The 16,285-nt window shown below is 51.6% G+C and overlaps 1 protein-coding gene and 1 long non-coding RNA gene across 6 annotated transcripts in view; one reads left to right on the top strand and one right to left on the bottom strand.

The window, feature by feature from the left end:
• Window positions 1-1,681: 1,681 nt before the first annotated feature.
• LOC121039594 (uncharacterized) lies at window positions 1,682-10,200 on the bottom strand. Of its 3 annotated transcripts, XR_005794872.1 has the most exons (4): window positions 9,806-10,200; window positions 9,414-9,632; window positions 2,786-2,871; window positions 1,682-2,139 (listed from the first exon to the last, which is right to left on the bottom strand). It is a non-coding gene; the product is annotated as an uncharacterized LOC121039594 (long non-coding RNA). The 3 variants fall into 3 exon arrangements; XR_005794869.1 differs by having other exon boundaries at window positions 9,414-10,200; XR_005794874.1 differs by having other exon boundaries at window positions 1,682-2,038; window positions 9,414-10,200.
• Window positions 10,201-10,429: 229 nt separating this feature from the next.
• The window catches only part of MAEA (macrophage erythroblast attacher, E3 ubiquitin ligase), a 37,573-nt gene continuing 31,717 nt past the window's right edge, over window positions 10,430-16,285 (top strand). For all 3 annotated transcript variants that reach the window (XM_040489796.1, XM_040489788.1, XM_040489782.1), the window contains exon 1: window positions 10,430-10,556. In XM_040489796.1, coding sequence (XP_040345730.1) covers window positions 10,488-10,556 — 69 coding nt within the window. In that variant the 5' untranslated portion in view covers window positions 10,430-10,487. The remainder of the gene's footprint in view (window positions 10,557-16,285) is intronic.

Raw genomic sequence — 16,285 nt, 5'->3', positions numbered from 1 at the left:
GGGGAGGTCAGAGCCTTGTTAGGGGGTCAGAGCCTTGTTGGGGGGGGTCAGAGCCTTGTTTGGGGGAGGTCAGAGCCTTGTTGGGGGGTCACAGCCTTATTGGGGGGTCACAGCCTTGTTTAGCGGGTCACAGCCTTGTTGGGGGGTCATAGCCTTGTTGGGGGGGTCAGAGCCTTGTTTTGGGGAGGTCAGAGCCTTATTGGGGGCGTCACAGCCTTGTTTGGGGGGTCAGAGCCTTATTGGGGGGTCACAGACTTTCTTGCACCTGCTGTGTTTCAAGTGCCTTTGGTGCAAATGACCAATATGCGGAAGTGACATCTTTTGGAGCAGCTGTCCTGAGCAGCTTCACTGATGACGTTGAGCATCTTGCCATGTACTTACCAGCCACCTGTGAATCTTCTTTGGAGAAACATCTGTCCAAGTGCTTTGTCCACTTCTTTTTTTTTTTTTTTTTTTTTAATTTTTTTCAGTGTTTATTTATTTTTGGGACAGAGAGACAGAGCATGAACGGGGGAGGGGAAGAGAGAGAGGGAGACACAGAATCGGAAACAGGCTCCAGGCTCTGAGCCATCAGCCCAGAGCCCGACGCGGGGCTTGAACTCACGGACCACGAGATCGTGACCTGGCTGAAGTCGGACACTTAACCGACTGCGCCACCCAGGCGCCCCATTGTCCACTTCTTAATGAGGTTGTCTGTCCTTTTGTCACTGAGTTGTTAGAGTTCCTTATCTATCTGTGTCAGATGTATGATCTGCAAACATTTTCTCCCCTCTGTAGCTTGCCTTCTCTTGATAATGTCCTTCGATGCACAAAAGTTTTTAATTTTAGTGAAGTACAATCTATTTTTTTTTTCACTTTGTTACTAGTGCTTTTGGTGTCACAGCTAAGAATCCAACACCGAACTGAGGCCTAGATTTCTTGAGTGCAGTCTTGCCCTGGCATCTCTGTCCTCAGCTGTCACTGGCGCTGCTGCACCTTCCGTCTCCACGAGCTCTGCCCGCGTGGTGGCCTCCATAATGACGTCCAGGACCTGTCCATTCTTTCCCGGTTGGCTCTGCTTAACATGGCCACCCCTGCACTTCTCCAATTCCTTAGCCAGCTCTAAAATTTAGGAGTGGGCCCACTCACTGTGCCGTCCACCCTCAGGTGAGCGGTCAGGGTCAGCCCTCATGGGCCCCAGGAGCAGGCTCCAGACTGGTTAAGTGGGGCTCTACAGCCACAGGCATCTGGAGCAGGTTCTAGAAAAGGAGAGGGCATGTGGATGGGCATGGCCCCTTGGCCTTGAAGACTCCTTTTTCATGGAGACAAGCGTAACCCCAGACGGACACCGAGGGAACTACTGGGTCTGGTGTCCACAGACACGTGCACATTGCAAGGCAGTGCCACGCGGCTTTGATCCCCCGTGAGGAAGAGGGCTGCACACACGAACACACCAACCGTAAATGTGGGAGGGTCCACAGCTCCACCGGGGAGAGGGTCCTCGGAGGCTGTCTCGTCAACCTGCTCGAAAGGGGCTATGTAACTACTATTCCGCCTGTGAACTGAAGTGAACGAAATAAACCCGTCAAGGTGCATTAGCGGTTTAGCATGGAAATAAAATCAGAATTCAAAGAGCGACCATGTGAAATGTGGAAAATCTAGAAGGAGTCATTACCCTTAGAAAGCAAAAGGGGCTCTCGGCTAGCGACAGTGACACAACCACTTTTATTGTAGTAAAAAGCCAGTAAATCCCAATGAGCTGAAGGAATCGGAGTATCATCCCCACTAAATGTGTCGGACGGAATCACAGCACGCAGCAGGCGCGATCACAGGTTTGGCCACGTTACCCGTCTCTCCTTGGGCATTGACACTGACCTTCAGAGAGGACTTCCGCCTCCACATAAGGTGTAGACGGTTGCAGCGACCGTTGCTCCAACCCTGCCACTGAGATTTCGCCAGATTTGGCACAATGGTGTCACATCAATGTCCTTTGTTTGTTCTGAACTTCGCCAAAGAGCTAAGGATGTGACGATAAAGTAGATTCCGGAGAGGAACGTGGCTGTTGTGGGAGAGAAGAGACCCGCGGCTGCTTCTCACTTCCGCAGGGTGGCGGTGAGACCGCCGCGGTCAGGAGCAGGACGGCGCCGGCAGAACTTGGAGCTGACAGGTGAGGACGGCACGTGGCTGGCGCGGGCATTAGCGCGCAGGGAGCCCGCTCACCCAGGTGGGGCCTGCACCCCTCGGGCTCCCCCTCAGGGCCTGCGGAGCCGAGGCCGGAGAGCACCCTCCCGGACAAGGGCTGTGCCGAGCGCCTGCAAAGTTGGGGGCAGCACAAAGGGCGCAGAGGGACATCCTGATGGGAAGAGCCGGGGGCGGGACAGGAGTGCCACCTGGCAGGGAGAGAGATCCCACGGCCCAGAAAGCTGGCGTCCCGCTGGAAAGCCCAGAGACCCGCACGGTCTCACCGGAGCTCAGACCCCAGGGCCTGCCGCCAGAGCCTGTCCCTTTGACTGCTCTCATTAAAAAGCGAAGTACAGCCGACACCCACGTGGCATTAGGTGCAGGTGCATGACGGTGACCCACCACCCGCCTCGGTCCCGCCGTGCTCACAGGCGTGGCCACCAGCCGTCACCACACCATGCCATCACAGCACCACCGACCGTATCCTCTACGCGGCACCTTTCATCCCCTCCGCTGGTTCCTTCCATACCCAGGAGCCTCCACCTCCCACCCTCCCCCGTTTTGCCTGCCTCCCCTCCCCCCTCAGTTTTTTATTATAATACGATATAAATCCCATGAAACTTACCGTCTTAACCATTGTTAACTACATGGTTCAGTAGCAGTTGATACATTCCTAGTGTTCCCTCCTCCACGTCCAGAGCTCTTTTCAACCTGTAGAACGGACACTCTGTCCCCGTCGAACACTGACTCCAACCCCCTCTCCCAGCCCCTGGTACTCGGCATTCTGCTTTCTGTCCCTACGATCTGACTTCCCTAGTGGCCTCATACCAGTGGAGTCGTACGTGATTCGTCTTTTTGCGACTGGCTCATTCCATTGAGCATCGCGTCCTCCAGGCTCATCCGTGTTGCAGCAGGTGTCAGAACGTTTCTCATTTTGAGGCTGAATGACATGCTGTTTTTCGTAACACGTTCATCTGTCCAGGCGCGCTTGGGTTGCTTCTGCTTCTTAGCTATCGTGAATAACGCTGCAGTGAACAGCGGGTGCAGACGTCTCCTCAAGACCCTGCTCAGAATTCTTTCAGGCAAATGCCTGGAAGTGGAACTGCTGGAACATGCGACAAACATCTTTCTTTAATTCTTCGAGTAACCCCAACACCGTTTTCCACACGGCTGCACCATTTATAGCCCCGCCGACCGTGTGCAGGGTTCCAGTCCCCACACCCGTCAACAATTGCTATTTTCGGGTAGCAGCCACTCCACCAGGTGTGAGGTGGGACCTCATTGTGGTTTCGACTTGCGTTTCCCTGACGTTTGTCGCTGTCAAGCATCTTTTCATGGCTTGTTGGCCATTTGCATAACTTCTGTGAGGAAGGTCTGTTCAAGTTCTTTACCCATTTTTGAGTCAAGCTCCTTGTTGTTGGGTTTTAGGGGTTCTCTACATATTCCGCATCTTCACCCCTTATGAGAAATGTGATCTGCAAATATTTTCTCCCATGCTGTGGGGTGCCTTTTTACTCTGTTGAGAGTGTCTTTTGATGCACATAAAGTTTTTCATGAAATGTAATTTGTTTTGTTTTTGCCTGTGCCTTTGCTATTCTACCCAAGAAATCATTGTCGGGGCGCCTGGGTGGCTCGGTCGGGTAAGCCAACTTCGGCTCAGGTCATGATCTCGCGGTCCGTGAGTTTGAGCCCCACATCGGGCTCGGTGCTGACCGCTCAGAGCCAGGAGCCCGCTTCGGATTCTGTGTCTCGCTCGCTCTCTATCCCTCTCCTGCTCATGTTCTGTCTCTCTCAGAAATAAACATTAAAAAAAATTTTTTTTAAATAACAATCATTGCCAAATGTTGGGAAGCTTTAGTCCTTTGTTTTCCACTAAGAGTTTTGTGTTATTAGGTCTTACATTTAGGTCTCTGATCCGTATTGAGTTAATCTTTTCGTATGAGGTAAGGCTCCAATGTCATTCTTCTGCTTGTGGATGTGCAGTTTCCCCGGAACCTTAGAATGAGTTAGGAAATGTTCCCTCATTTTCAATGTTTTGAGAGTTTGAAAATAATTGGTATTAGTTCTTTCTTCATTAGATTTTTTAAAATATTTTATTGTGTTTCTTTATGACTTTATTTATTATTTAGAGCACATAAGCAGGGGAGAGGCAGAGAGAGACGGAGAGAGAATTCCAAGCAGGCTCCGTGCTGTCAGCTTGGAGCCTGACATGGCCTTGATCCCATGAATCATGAGACTGTGACCTGAGCTGAAATCAACAGTTGGAAGCTTAACTGACTGAGCCACCCAGGTGCTCCTTATGATTTTATTCTCAAAGAATCTCGACACCCAATGTGGGACTAAAATTCACAACCCCAAGATCAAGAGTCCTGTGTTCTACTGAGTGAGCCACCCAGGCACCCCAGTGTTAGCTCTTTAGATGTTTGGTAGAATTCACCAGTGAAGCCATCAGTTCTAGGGCTTTTCTTTGTCAAGAGACTTTTTACTATTCATTCAATTTACTTACTAATTATGTCAATCAGATTTTCTGTCTCTTCATGATTTATTCTTGGTGGGTTTTGTATTTCTAAGAATCTGTCCATTTCATTTAGGTTATCCAGTTTCTTAGTGTACAATTATTCATAGTACTGTCTTGTAATCCTTTTTATTTCTGCCACATGTGTTTGAATGTTTCCACTTTCATTTCTGATATTAGTAACTTGTCTTTTTTGATTAGTCCATCCAGCTGCAGTTTGTCAGTTGGGTTGGTCTTTCCAAAGAACCAAATTTTTTTTATTGATTTTCTCTATTGGTTTTCTATCCTCTATTTCGTTTTTCTCTGCTCTCATCCTTACTATTTCCTTTCTTCTGCTAGCTTCGTGCTTAGTCTGTTCTTTCTCGAATTCCTTAAGTTGTGAAGTTAGGTCATTGACTTGAGATCACTCATTTTTTTAATGTGCTTAGAATTATAAATTTTCCCTAAGCACCACTGTCAATGAATTCATTAGTTTGGGTAAGTTGTGTTTTCTTTTCCATTCATCTTTGATTATTTTCTAATTTTCTTCATAATTTATTCTTTGATTCACTGGTTGTTTAAAACTGTGCTGTTTGGACAACAAATTGAGCCTCTAGTGTTTAAAGTAGGTCCAAAGTTGTTGACCATATTTATAGTCTCTACAAACTTATAGCTAGCTTATAAACATAAAATGAAGAATTCATCCATAAGCATTCCTTTTATTCCAGAAATACCTGCGAGAACCAGAATAGCTTCAAGACTTAAACCAGTTGAGTTTTGAGACAAGAGAACATGGAAGAAATCATAAATCCCCTGCAAGTTGCGCAGATGGTGATGGGCATATCTGGTCCTCATCAGTAAATGTAAACATTTTAAGTCGGTACAGTAAAAGGAGATATTAAATATCAAAACTAATCATAAATATGTGAAATGTTTTTACCTTTCTTTGTACAATTTCTAAAATCTGAGTTTGTATTTAAGTTATATATATATATATATAATACATATGTATATGTAAACATATAAAAAAAATTAAAGTGGATTGTTTAATTTCCATAATTTTGTGAAGTTTCTAGTTTTCCTTCCATTACTGATTTCAATCTTCATCTGTTGTGGTCGGAAAGATACCTGGTATTATATCTATCTTCTAAAATCCACTAAGACTTGGGGCACCTGGGTGGATCCGTCAGTTAAGCATTCGACTTTGGCTCAGGTCGTGATCTCATGGTTTGTGGGTTTAAGCCCCTTGTCGGGCTCTGTGCTGACGGCTCTGAGCCTGGAGCCTGCTTTGGATTCTGTGTCTCCCTCTCTGCCCCTCCCCTGCTCACACTCTCTTTTTCTCTCTCAAAAATAAATATTTAAAAATTAAAAAAAAAAAAAAAAGAACTTGGGAGCCTTGAATAGCAGTTCAGAGTTTTCTGATACACCTCCATTACCCTGCTTTTTGCCAGCTATTATGACCAGTGCATTTTGGAGGCCACGCTTCACAACTGAGACTTAAAGATCCTTTTATGGAGAGTTCTCTAGTTGACTAGAAATCCTTCTATAAAAGTTGGCTGGGATTTGGAGCTATACTACAAAGCTACAGTAGTTAAAATAGCGTAGTCGTGGCATAAAAATAGGCGCATCGACCAACGGAACAGAATAGAGACCAGAAATAAACCTCACGTATATAGTCAACTAATATTTGATAAGGAGCCAAGAACATACGGTAAGGGAAGGGCAGTCTACTCAGAGCATGGGAAAACTGGATGCGCACAGGCAGCAGCATGAAATTGGGCCTCCTCCTGACACCACTCACAAATAGTAACTCAAAATGCCTCAGATTTAAACATAAGACCTGATACTCTAAAATTCCTAAAAGGAAACAGGGAAGAAGTCGCTCAACATTGGTTCGGCAACGATTTTGTTTTATGACACCAAAAGCACAAACAACAAAAGGAAAAAAAATCAACAGGTGGGACAACACCAAACTGAAAAGCTTCTGCACAGCAAAAAAGCCATCAACGAAATGAAAAGACAATGTGCAGAATGGAAGATAATTTTTGTAAACCATACATTTGCGGTTAATATCCAAAATATGTAAAGAAATCATAAACTCAACAACAACAAAAAACCCCAAACCATCCAACTTAAAAATGGACAGAGGAGGGCACCGGGGTGGCGAAGTCACTTGGGCGTCTGACTCTTGGTTTCGGCTCAGGTCATGATCTCACAGTTTTGTGGGTTCGAGCCCCACATCGAGCCCCGCGCTGACAGCACAGAGCCTGCTTGGGATTCTCTCTCTCCCTCCCTCTTTGCTCTTCCCCCACTCGCACTGACTCTATGTCTCTCGAAATAAATAAACTTAAAAAAAAAATGGACAGAGAAACTAAATGGACTATAACTGAATTTTCCAAAGAAGACTTCCAAACAACTGACAGGCACATCACCAGAGAAACGCAAATCAAAAGCGGGGAGCCTGGGTGGCGCAGTCGGTTAAGCGTCCGACTTCAGCCAGGTCACGATCTCGCGGTCCGTGAGTTCGAGCCCTGCGTCGGGCTCTGGGCTGATGGCTCAGAGCCTGGAGCCTGTTTCCGATTCTGTGTCTCCCTCTCTCTCTGCCCCTCCCCCGTTCATGCTCTGTCTCTCTCTGTCCCAAAAATAAATAAACGTTGAAAAAAAAATTAAAAAAAAAAACACAAAAGCATGATATTTCCTCATACCTGTCAGAATGGCCATCATCAAAAAGACAAGAGATAACAAGCGATGGTGGGGACGTGCACTGTTGGTGGGACTGTAAACTGGTTCAGCCACCATTGAGAACAGTATGAGGTGGCTCCAAAAATGAAAAACAGAGCTATTACATCATTCAGCAATCCAACTTATGGGTATACATCCAAAGGAAATGAAAACAGGATACCCAAGAGAAACACACATGCCCTTGTGGAGGGACAGTTGAGTCACAATAGTCAGGATATGAAATAACCTAAGTGTCCGTCATTGGATGATGAGAAGATGTTGTGTGTGTGTGCGCGCGCGCACACACACACACACACACACACACACACACACACACACACAGTGGACTACTATTTGGCCATGAGAGAAGAGGAAACTCTGCCATTGTCAACAATGGATGGACCTTGAGGACATTATGCTAAATGAAATAAGTCAAACACGTCATGATTCGTGTCTTTTATGTGCGGAAACTAAAAAAGCTGAAATCATGAAAGCGGAGAGTAAAATGGTTACCAGGGGTTGCAGGGCGGGGGAATGGGAGAGAGATTGTTTAAAGGTACATACTTGGGGCTTGGAAGTAAGTCAGTCCCAGAGACCTACTGCACAGTGCTGTGATTATAGACAACAAAAATGTATCATGAGCATTAAACCTGCTAGGTGATTGGACCTGAATTGCTCCCAACACTAGAAGAAATGATAGTTATGTGACCCATAGAGGTGTTCCTAATTCTAAAATGGCAATCATATTACAATATAAGTGTGTCAAATCAATACATTGTACACCTTAAACTTACACACAATGTTGTTTGTCAAGTATCTCTACAAAGAAACGTCGGGGGGGTTCTGTTACTCTAGGAAAGACTTACTGTCTCTCTGAATGTTTAAAAGGCATTTCCTGTTGGGAAAAAGCACAAAGATAATGGGGACTTATTTCACTGACAACTTAGAATGCAATGCATTAACCTTAAAACCAAAACCACCAGCTACTTTACTAGCAAAACTGGGTTTATTCAGGAATAGCAGAAATCTACAACCCAGGACAAGTGATCCAAGGAAAAACCATAGACAAGTGAGAATAAGGTACGGGAGACTCTTTTCTAGTTTTGTTTTTTTTTTTTTAATTTTTAAATGTCTATTTATTTTGAGAGAGAAAGAAAGTGTGAGCAGGGAAGGGGCAGAGAGAGAGAGAGGGAGACACAGAATCAGAAGCAGGCTCCAGGCTCTGAGCTGTAGCACAGAGTCTCATGCGGGGCTCGAGCCCACTAGCCCCAAGATCATGACCTGAGCCAAAGTGGGACACTGAACCGACTGAGCTACCCAGATGCCCCCAGGGGGCTCTCTTATAGAGAAAAGGAGGGCTGTTGTAAACAGAAAGTCCACTGGAGGAAACTGGGACCTCGAAGTGTAATGGCTTTTCATTGGCTGATCCACGGCAGTCTCTCACTGGCTGGGCTGGGGCTGGCTCTCATTGCCTGGGTTGTTGCCGGGGGAGGAAGAAACCTTCCTTCCTCCCACTGGGTTAGTAAAGCGGGAGCTGCCGTGGAATCCACCTGCAAGGTGCGTCCCTTCCTGCTGGGGCTGCAACTGACCGGAGTGGTAGGGCTGAGAGCTCCCCCTGCTGGCCACCCGATTCCACTCTAAACCACGTTTCCTTTCAACTTGAACACTATTTTATTTTTAAACTTCTGAAACTTGAGAACAAGACAACCTAGTTAAATAATACAGTTTTCCAAAGCTGCGCATGCTCATTTCAAGCTCAATTTTTTTTTGCCCTGAAATACAGAAACAACTTCCTAAAACTCCTAGACGGGGGCACTACTACTCTGATGATCTGTGATTAGGTCTGTGATCAATCACAGTTGGTAACATCCCTGTTTCTCCTTGGTAAGGGTTTTTAAAAATTCTAGAATAGTGCATTCTTCTAGTCTTACACCAATTTCACTCCAGATGTCTCCTAGAGGCATATGCCATGCACAGGAATCTATCTTCCTCCTTCTCACTTTCACAAGCTTCCGAAATCGGCATCAGACACACTCACCGTGCTACATCGATCAACAACGGTGGGAAGGCTTGATTAGTATTGAGCTGTCAGCCCCTTCTGATGATCCTGATGAACTCACTCACGCGGATGGCCTCAGGTATAAGGAACTTGGTGTGAGCCTGGACAGGAAGCTGCTTCTCCCCGCGGCTCCCACTCCCACAGTATCGGCCTCCCTTGTGTCGAACCTTAGGTGTTTTTTTTTTTTTCAACGCTAAGCTTAAGTTTCAAAAAAATCGTTTCAGGAATAAGTGTGCAACACGAGAAACGGTTTAATTGGGAAGTCTTCTAATTAATGAAAACTAATTTCATTTCTATTTAAAAAGGGGAATGAAAGGACTAGTTATTTTGAAAGGATAGAATGTGGAATGGTTGAAAGGGAACTGGAGTACCTTGCTAGGTGCCAGGGCCGTGTGACATTGGTGAGGACACAAAGGCACACAGGCCCTTGTTCTACTTTGGGAGCTTCTTTCCTGAAAATCAGTTAACAAAAATTTCCTTTCCTTTTCCGATAGGAAACGTCAGGACTCCAGCAGCTGCCACTCTGCGGAAATGCAGCCCAATGGAAAGTAGTTGCCTGACATGCATGGTGGCCTGCAGACCTCTCGGCTACTACCGTAAGGGGTCACGACGGCGAGGGTCACCGTCCCACGCAGAGGGTCACTGTTTCGGGGGCCCGCCCCCGCGGGAGCCCAGTCGCGCCCACGGCTGCACCACTCGACGAGCCTCAGCCTCCCGACCCCAGGGAGCGCCCCGGACCGCCAGCGCCCAGAGGCTGGGATCGGCGGGAGCGTCCCCGGCCGCGAGTTCAAGGAGGAACCCGCCCAGACAGGCTTCCCGCTGATTGGCCGAACGCGAGGAGGGCCAGAGGTGATTGGTCCGGCCGGACGCCTCTCCGCGCGCACGCCGCGGTCGCGCCTCCTTCCGCCGCCACAGTCTGGTGGGCGGACGCGATTGGAGCAGGCGCGTCGGCCCGCCCGGGCGCGCCCCGCCCCCGCCGGAGAGCGCGACGTCACTACCCGGCGTGCCGCGCGCGGCGCTTCCCCCACCCGCTAATGTTTTGGCCGATTCAAGATGGCGGTGCAGGAGTCAGCTGCTCAGCTTTCCATGACCCTGAAGGTGCAGGAGTACCCGACCCTCAAGGTGGGGTCTGCGGGCCGGGGTAGCGGCAGCGCTTGGCCGGGGCCCGCGGGCCGCAGGGGTTCCTTGGAGAGGGAGGTGGGGCAGGGTGGGGGTCGGGGCGCGGCCTGGGGCACCGGGCGGGGTCTGGGGGTCTGCGCGTCCGGGCTTCCGAGGTCTCGGGGTCTGCGGAGCTGGTCTTCCGGGCTCCCCGGGGCCTGGGGGTCTGCAGGGCCGGCCTCCCCGGGGTCTGGGGGTGGTCTGCGGGGCTGGGCTCCCCCGGGTGTGGGGGTCTGCAGGGCCGGCCTCCCCCGGGTCTGGGGACCCGCGAGACCGGCCTCCCGGGCTCCCTAGGGCCGGTGGGGTCTGGGGTCCTGCAGGCCCGGCGGGTGTGGCGTGTGGCTGCCCATGCCCCTGCCCGGCCTTAGAGGACTTCGTGGCAGGGCGTGGAGCGCGTCTGTCTGGCGCCCCGCTTCGCCCTCTGGAGTCCGATTGTGGCCCCTTCATCCTAAAGAAAAAAACACACACGAAAAAAACCCACAAAAAAACCGTGAACTGCCCCAGTGACATTTCCGGCGGTAGGCAGGCTGGTGACTTTGAGGGCCGGGGTGGAGGCCGGCGTTTCCAGGGTGTGGGGTCGCGGGCGCAAGAGTGCCCGATGTGGCTCGCGGTGGGTGTCCAGCTGTCCTCCCGGAAGCTTAACGTCAGAGGGTGTTGGTATGTTGGCTTCCAGTCACTAATTAGGAGCCTACAGGGAGAGACCTGACGACCTAATGGGAACCCATCTTGTGGGGCGTCACCAAACCTGAAATACAGCCCTTGCCACTCGGTTGCCGGTTGTGTGACCTTGGATGGCCACTTAGCCAAGTCGCCTTCCTTGAGGCTGAAGCCCGCGTCTCTCATAGGAGGGGCTGCACTGGCTCCTTACCTAGTTCGCAGAGGAGTTGATGAGAACAAAGCATCAGGAAACAAGTTCCTTAGGAGACGAAGGCCGCAACATTCCCAGGAGAACTGTGGCTAGGCATTTGTGATTCCAAATTCCTTTCCCGAGAGGCCGGGTAGCTTTTTCCTCCTCGTGGCAGAGCCCAGTGTCCCCCTCCACCTCAGTGGTGACAGGTGGCGGCGATGGGTGCGGTGAGCGCTGAGCCCGGGGAGGGGGGCGGGGGGCTGGGGTTTGAATACTGCCCCGCCTTGCTCGTCACTTACTGAGAGACCACTCTGAGATCGTTGACTCCTGTCAGACAGAGGCGTGATCGCAGCAGCGTCACCTTGGGTGAATTGAGGGACCCGGTAATGCTTGGAGTGGTGCCGGCACTCTTTGGAAGGTACTCTTTGGAAGGGATAGCTGTCGCAATTCGTCAGAGAGTCACTGTCCTCACCAGAAAGCAGAAGTGAGGCTTTGTTGCTTTTCTTTAACTGGCTGTGGAGCGGTGGTGTTTCTCGGCGCCTTGTCTGATCCAGGAGGACAGGAGAGCGCTGTTGACATGAACCAGCTGCCTGTTCGCCGGGCCCTTTCGAGATTAGTGCTGGGTGCTGGTATCTCCAACTCCTTGAAGGCCCTGTGGCTCACATCGTGCCACCTGAGGCCCTGACCAGGCGTCATTTGGGTTGATGTTTATCTCCCTCCACCTTCTCCCTCCACCAAAAAAAAAAGGCTTTATTTGGGGAGCTGTGGATTGCTGGCCTGTTGTCTCACTCAGTCCACCACCAGGCCTGTCGTGGGGCTGACAGAATTGTGGCAGAGTTCATCATTTGTGGTGCTGGCTGGTGAGTGTGGGCAACAGGCAGGAAGGGATTTCCCTTTCGAGTTCTTTCTGTTGTTTCACAGCCGTGAATGTGATTTGATTTCTAGAATTATTAAGTAGTCTTTGATTAAAAATAGTCCTGCAGGTATTCATACAGGTGAAGAAATATTGTAGTGTCATTTCGAGTGAGCTCACGAGATTGAAAAGAGTTTTACTTCTGCTTTAGAAGGATTTTTTTCGGGTGCGCTTGCGGGGCTCGGTCAATTAAGCCTCTGAATCTTGAGTTAGGCTCGGGCATGACCTCATGGTTTGTGAGTTTGAGCCCCCATGGGGCTCTGTGCTGGCAGCGCAGAACCTGCTTGGGATTCCCTCTCTCCCTGTCTCTGCCCCACCCATGTTTTTTCTTTCTCTCAAAATAAATAAACTTAAAAAAAAAAGGATTTTTCAAATGTTTTTGAGAGCACGCACACACATGCAAAAGAGAGCATGTGGGCAAGCGAGAGGGGGAGGGGCAGAGAGAGAGAGAGAGAGAGAGAGAGCGAGCATCCCAAGCAGGATTCTGCGCTGACAGCACAGAGCCCCACACCTGGCTCGGTCTCACCAGCCACGAGATCACGACCTGAGCTGAAATCTGGAGTCAGACACGTAACCGACTGAGCCACCCGGGCACCCAGCTTTTAGAAAGCTTTAAACATTTTTTTTTTAACGTTTATTTATTATTGAGAAGCCGAGAGAGACAGAGCATGAGCGGGGGAGGGACAGAGAGAGGAGGAGACACAGCATCCGAAGCGGGCTCCGGGCTCCAAGCTGCAGCACAGGGCCTAACGCGGGACTCGAACCCACAAACCGCGAGATCGTGACCCGAGCTGAAGTTGGATGCTTAACCGACTGAGCCGCCCAGGCGCCCCTAGAAAGCTTTTAGATGAATTTTTGCGATCAGAGAAGCTATTTCCACCATATCCTCTCACAGATTTAGATCACCTATGACAAATTTTCTGTTGACACATGTGTCCCTGTTGAGAGTTAACATTTTTTTCTAGAAGTTTTCGGGAGTGATTCCTAGTGCACGATGAGGAAGTTTCACCGGGAAGCTAGGGACCCTTGCCTTAGGAACGCACGCTAATACAGAATTCTACAGAATTGCACAGAACGTTGGGAGGCCTGACGCTTAGGAGCTGTGCCGGTCACAGATGCAGGTGCCATGGGCGGGAGGGACACCGAATCCACATCAGGGCGAGGAGAGTGAGGGCTGAGGGGCTGGTGTCCTGAGAGGCCGGTGCTCGCTTCTCCGGTTCAAGGGTGCGTTGTGCAGCAGGGTGGTGGGAGCAGGGCCGAGCCCCCATTGCTGTCCCGACGGCGGTTCCTCCTCACACGTGATGGGACGGGTCTTCGCGATTCAGAACATCGGCCAATCGGGGCAGGTTCCTCACAGCCTCGGGGCCGGGAGGGGGCTCGTGGGCCCTGGTGGGCACCGCTCTCACCCGCTGGCGAAGCGGGACGAGAATGGCATGGCCGTGAGGCGCTGCTGCCCGCACGTGCCCACCCGGGCACCCGCTCCTTCGGGAGCCTTCCAGTGTGCGGCGGGCGACGTGGCCGGCACAGGCGCGTTCAGGCTGGGCGACCGCGTGGCGGGGGCCCGGCAGCGCCTCTAGCTTCTGCCCACCAGATGCCAGCGGCATGCCCGCAGGATGCCTCCAGATACTGCCAGACGTCCCCGGGGGGGCAGAAGCGTCCCGGTGAGAGCCACCGGCTGGGAGTTTGCTCTGCGGAACCTGTTTTTATGTTCTGACCACAGCAGGGAGAGGGGGGTCGGTGGGACACGAGCCCTGTGTCCTGGGCCTGGTCGAGGCTTTTCCTGTCAGCGCCCTGAACCAGAGGCCCTGCTGTAATTACATTTTATTTTATTTTTTTAATTTTTTTTTTAACGTCTTATTTATTTTTGAGACAGAGAGAGACAGAGCATGAACGGGGGAGGGGCAGAGAGAGAGGGAGACACAGAATCGGAAGCAGGCTCCAGGCTCTGAGCCATCAGCCCAGAGCCCGACGCGGGGCTCGAACTCACGGACCGCGAGATCGTGACCTGAGCCGAAGTCGGACGCTCAACCGACTGAGCCACCCAGGCGCCCCATGTAATTACATTTTAAAAAGCGTTCTCTCATAAGAGGACCTTATGTTTATTTTCCAAATCATTCTGATCATCCTGTTAATATTTGGGCGCATTCTATTTTTTTTTTTCCCCTCAGAGAGCTGAACTACGATAATTTTTTAGAGACCTTTACCGCTACCCAAGTTAGGCGGGGTTTTCATCACAGCCCAGGAGAAGTGGTCTAGAATCGGTCCTTGGGAGACCTGGCTCCGGACCCTGATTCCTCATCTGGAGTCTCGCCCGGGACCTCGTCCGGGCCCTCCCGGCCGGAGGAGGGAGGTTCAGTGCCCCCTCCCAGCTGGCCCCTCTCCCTAACTCGTGACAGGCTGGGGCCTGGGGCAGTGCTTGCAACGGGGTCTGTGGGCCTACCTCCTGGGTCCCGGCGTCCTCTACGGCAGTGTTTCAGCGTCCCGGGCTTGTGCCAGCGTGAGGCCCAGAGTTCCAGCTTTCGGTGAACTTTCCCAGACTCAGCTGGGGATTTAGGGACTGCGGGTTCTCAAGTTTGAGGAAGGGTGGTCGGCACGAGCGTTTGGTCTTAAGGGACAGATATCCTGATTGTGCTGAGCCCTAGAGAGTGGCAGTCGGCTGGGTCTTTACTTCCTTTCCCTTGAGATCGTTTGGTTGACCGAGTGAGCCCTTCCCTCCCCCAGAAGGTGGTTGTATTACTTGAATCCGGCCTGGGGCCTGGTTCCCTTCCTCTGGTGGGACCTCCAGAGCCTTCCGGAGTCCCATCTGCTCTTCTCTGCAAGAGCCCCGTGTTGCCTCCGCCTTCCAGAACCCCCCAGAGCTAGAGCGTGGTCGAAATCCTCCCGGCCTTCCGCTCTGGTCTCTGCACCGCTGCTCAGATCCTTTACCACAGACAAGACACTTGGGGGCACAGGTCGATGTGCCCGCTCTGCTCATGATGCTTGGAAGCAGCCTCGTGCCGGGAGAGGAAGGGCTGTGGCAGCTGGAGGCATGGGAAGCCCGGCGCCAGGCAGGCAGCTGCCAGAGGTCCTGGGCGTGAGGTCCAAAGGCGGGGCTTGCTGGTACCGCCCCCCTCTCGGAGCCCCCCCCCCCCCCCCCCCCCGCCCCCCCCCCCCCCGCGAGGCACCCCAGGGTAGAGGTGCCAGCTCCTTCGGCCCGCACTCCTTGCTGCTCCCGGAGAACTCTGTCCCCATCCTGGTGCCACCGGGCTTGGCGGGAGGGAGCTGTTAAACAAGTAGGTGCCAGCCTTTCAGATCCCGGAACCGCGCGTGGAGTCAGGCGAGCGCGTGGAGTCAGGCGAGCGTGGGGCAGTGGGGGGTGCGATGGCCCTCCGGGGGCGGCCAGGGCACGCGCACTTGGGGGAAAAGCTCCGCGGGCTGTGTTGGAGCCTAGGCGGACCCTGGCACCATTGGCATCCAGTCCCACCGGAACCGTAGGGCCCAGGATGTCCCCAGAGCCTCACGGAGGTTGTGACAGCGGGGCCCCGAGGGCCCAGACCTCCCCACGGACCGCGTGTGCGGCTCAGCAGGAGTGGGGAGCAAGCTGGGAAGACCCCCCGAGCACTAGAGGAAGGAGGAGGCCGGCCGGTGTGTGCAGCGCGGCACCCCCCTTGGGGCTTTGGATGAGTGGGGCCGCTTGGTGCTGACCTAATCAGGGCAGGGCACGGTCTCCAGAGGTAGCTGCTGCTTTTCACGGCTGTGCGTTGTTTTTCTTTACACTTGGGGGCCACTCTTGAAAGCTTTCCGAGGAAACCGATTTGTTCGCTGTTTGGATAACAACTAAGTAATAGTAACTAAGTGTTGTTAAGTAGTTTAATAACTGAAGTGTGGCCGAACGTGGCTAAGGGAGGAACACACCCAGCTGTGCAGATGGCCTCGCTGACTGTCCCCTCCTCG

This window comes from Herpailurus yagouaroundi, unplaced genomic scaffold, assembly GCF_014898765.1.
Source record: "Herpailurus yagouaroundi ecotype Mexico unplaced genomic scaffold, PumYag 28, whole genome shotgun sequence".
Lineage (NCBI taxonomy): Eukaryota > Metazoa > Chordata > Mammalia > Carnivora > Felidae > Herpailurus > Herpailurus yagouaroundi.
This window is presented reverse-complemented; position numbering and strand designations above follow the sequence as displayed.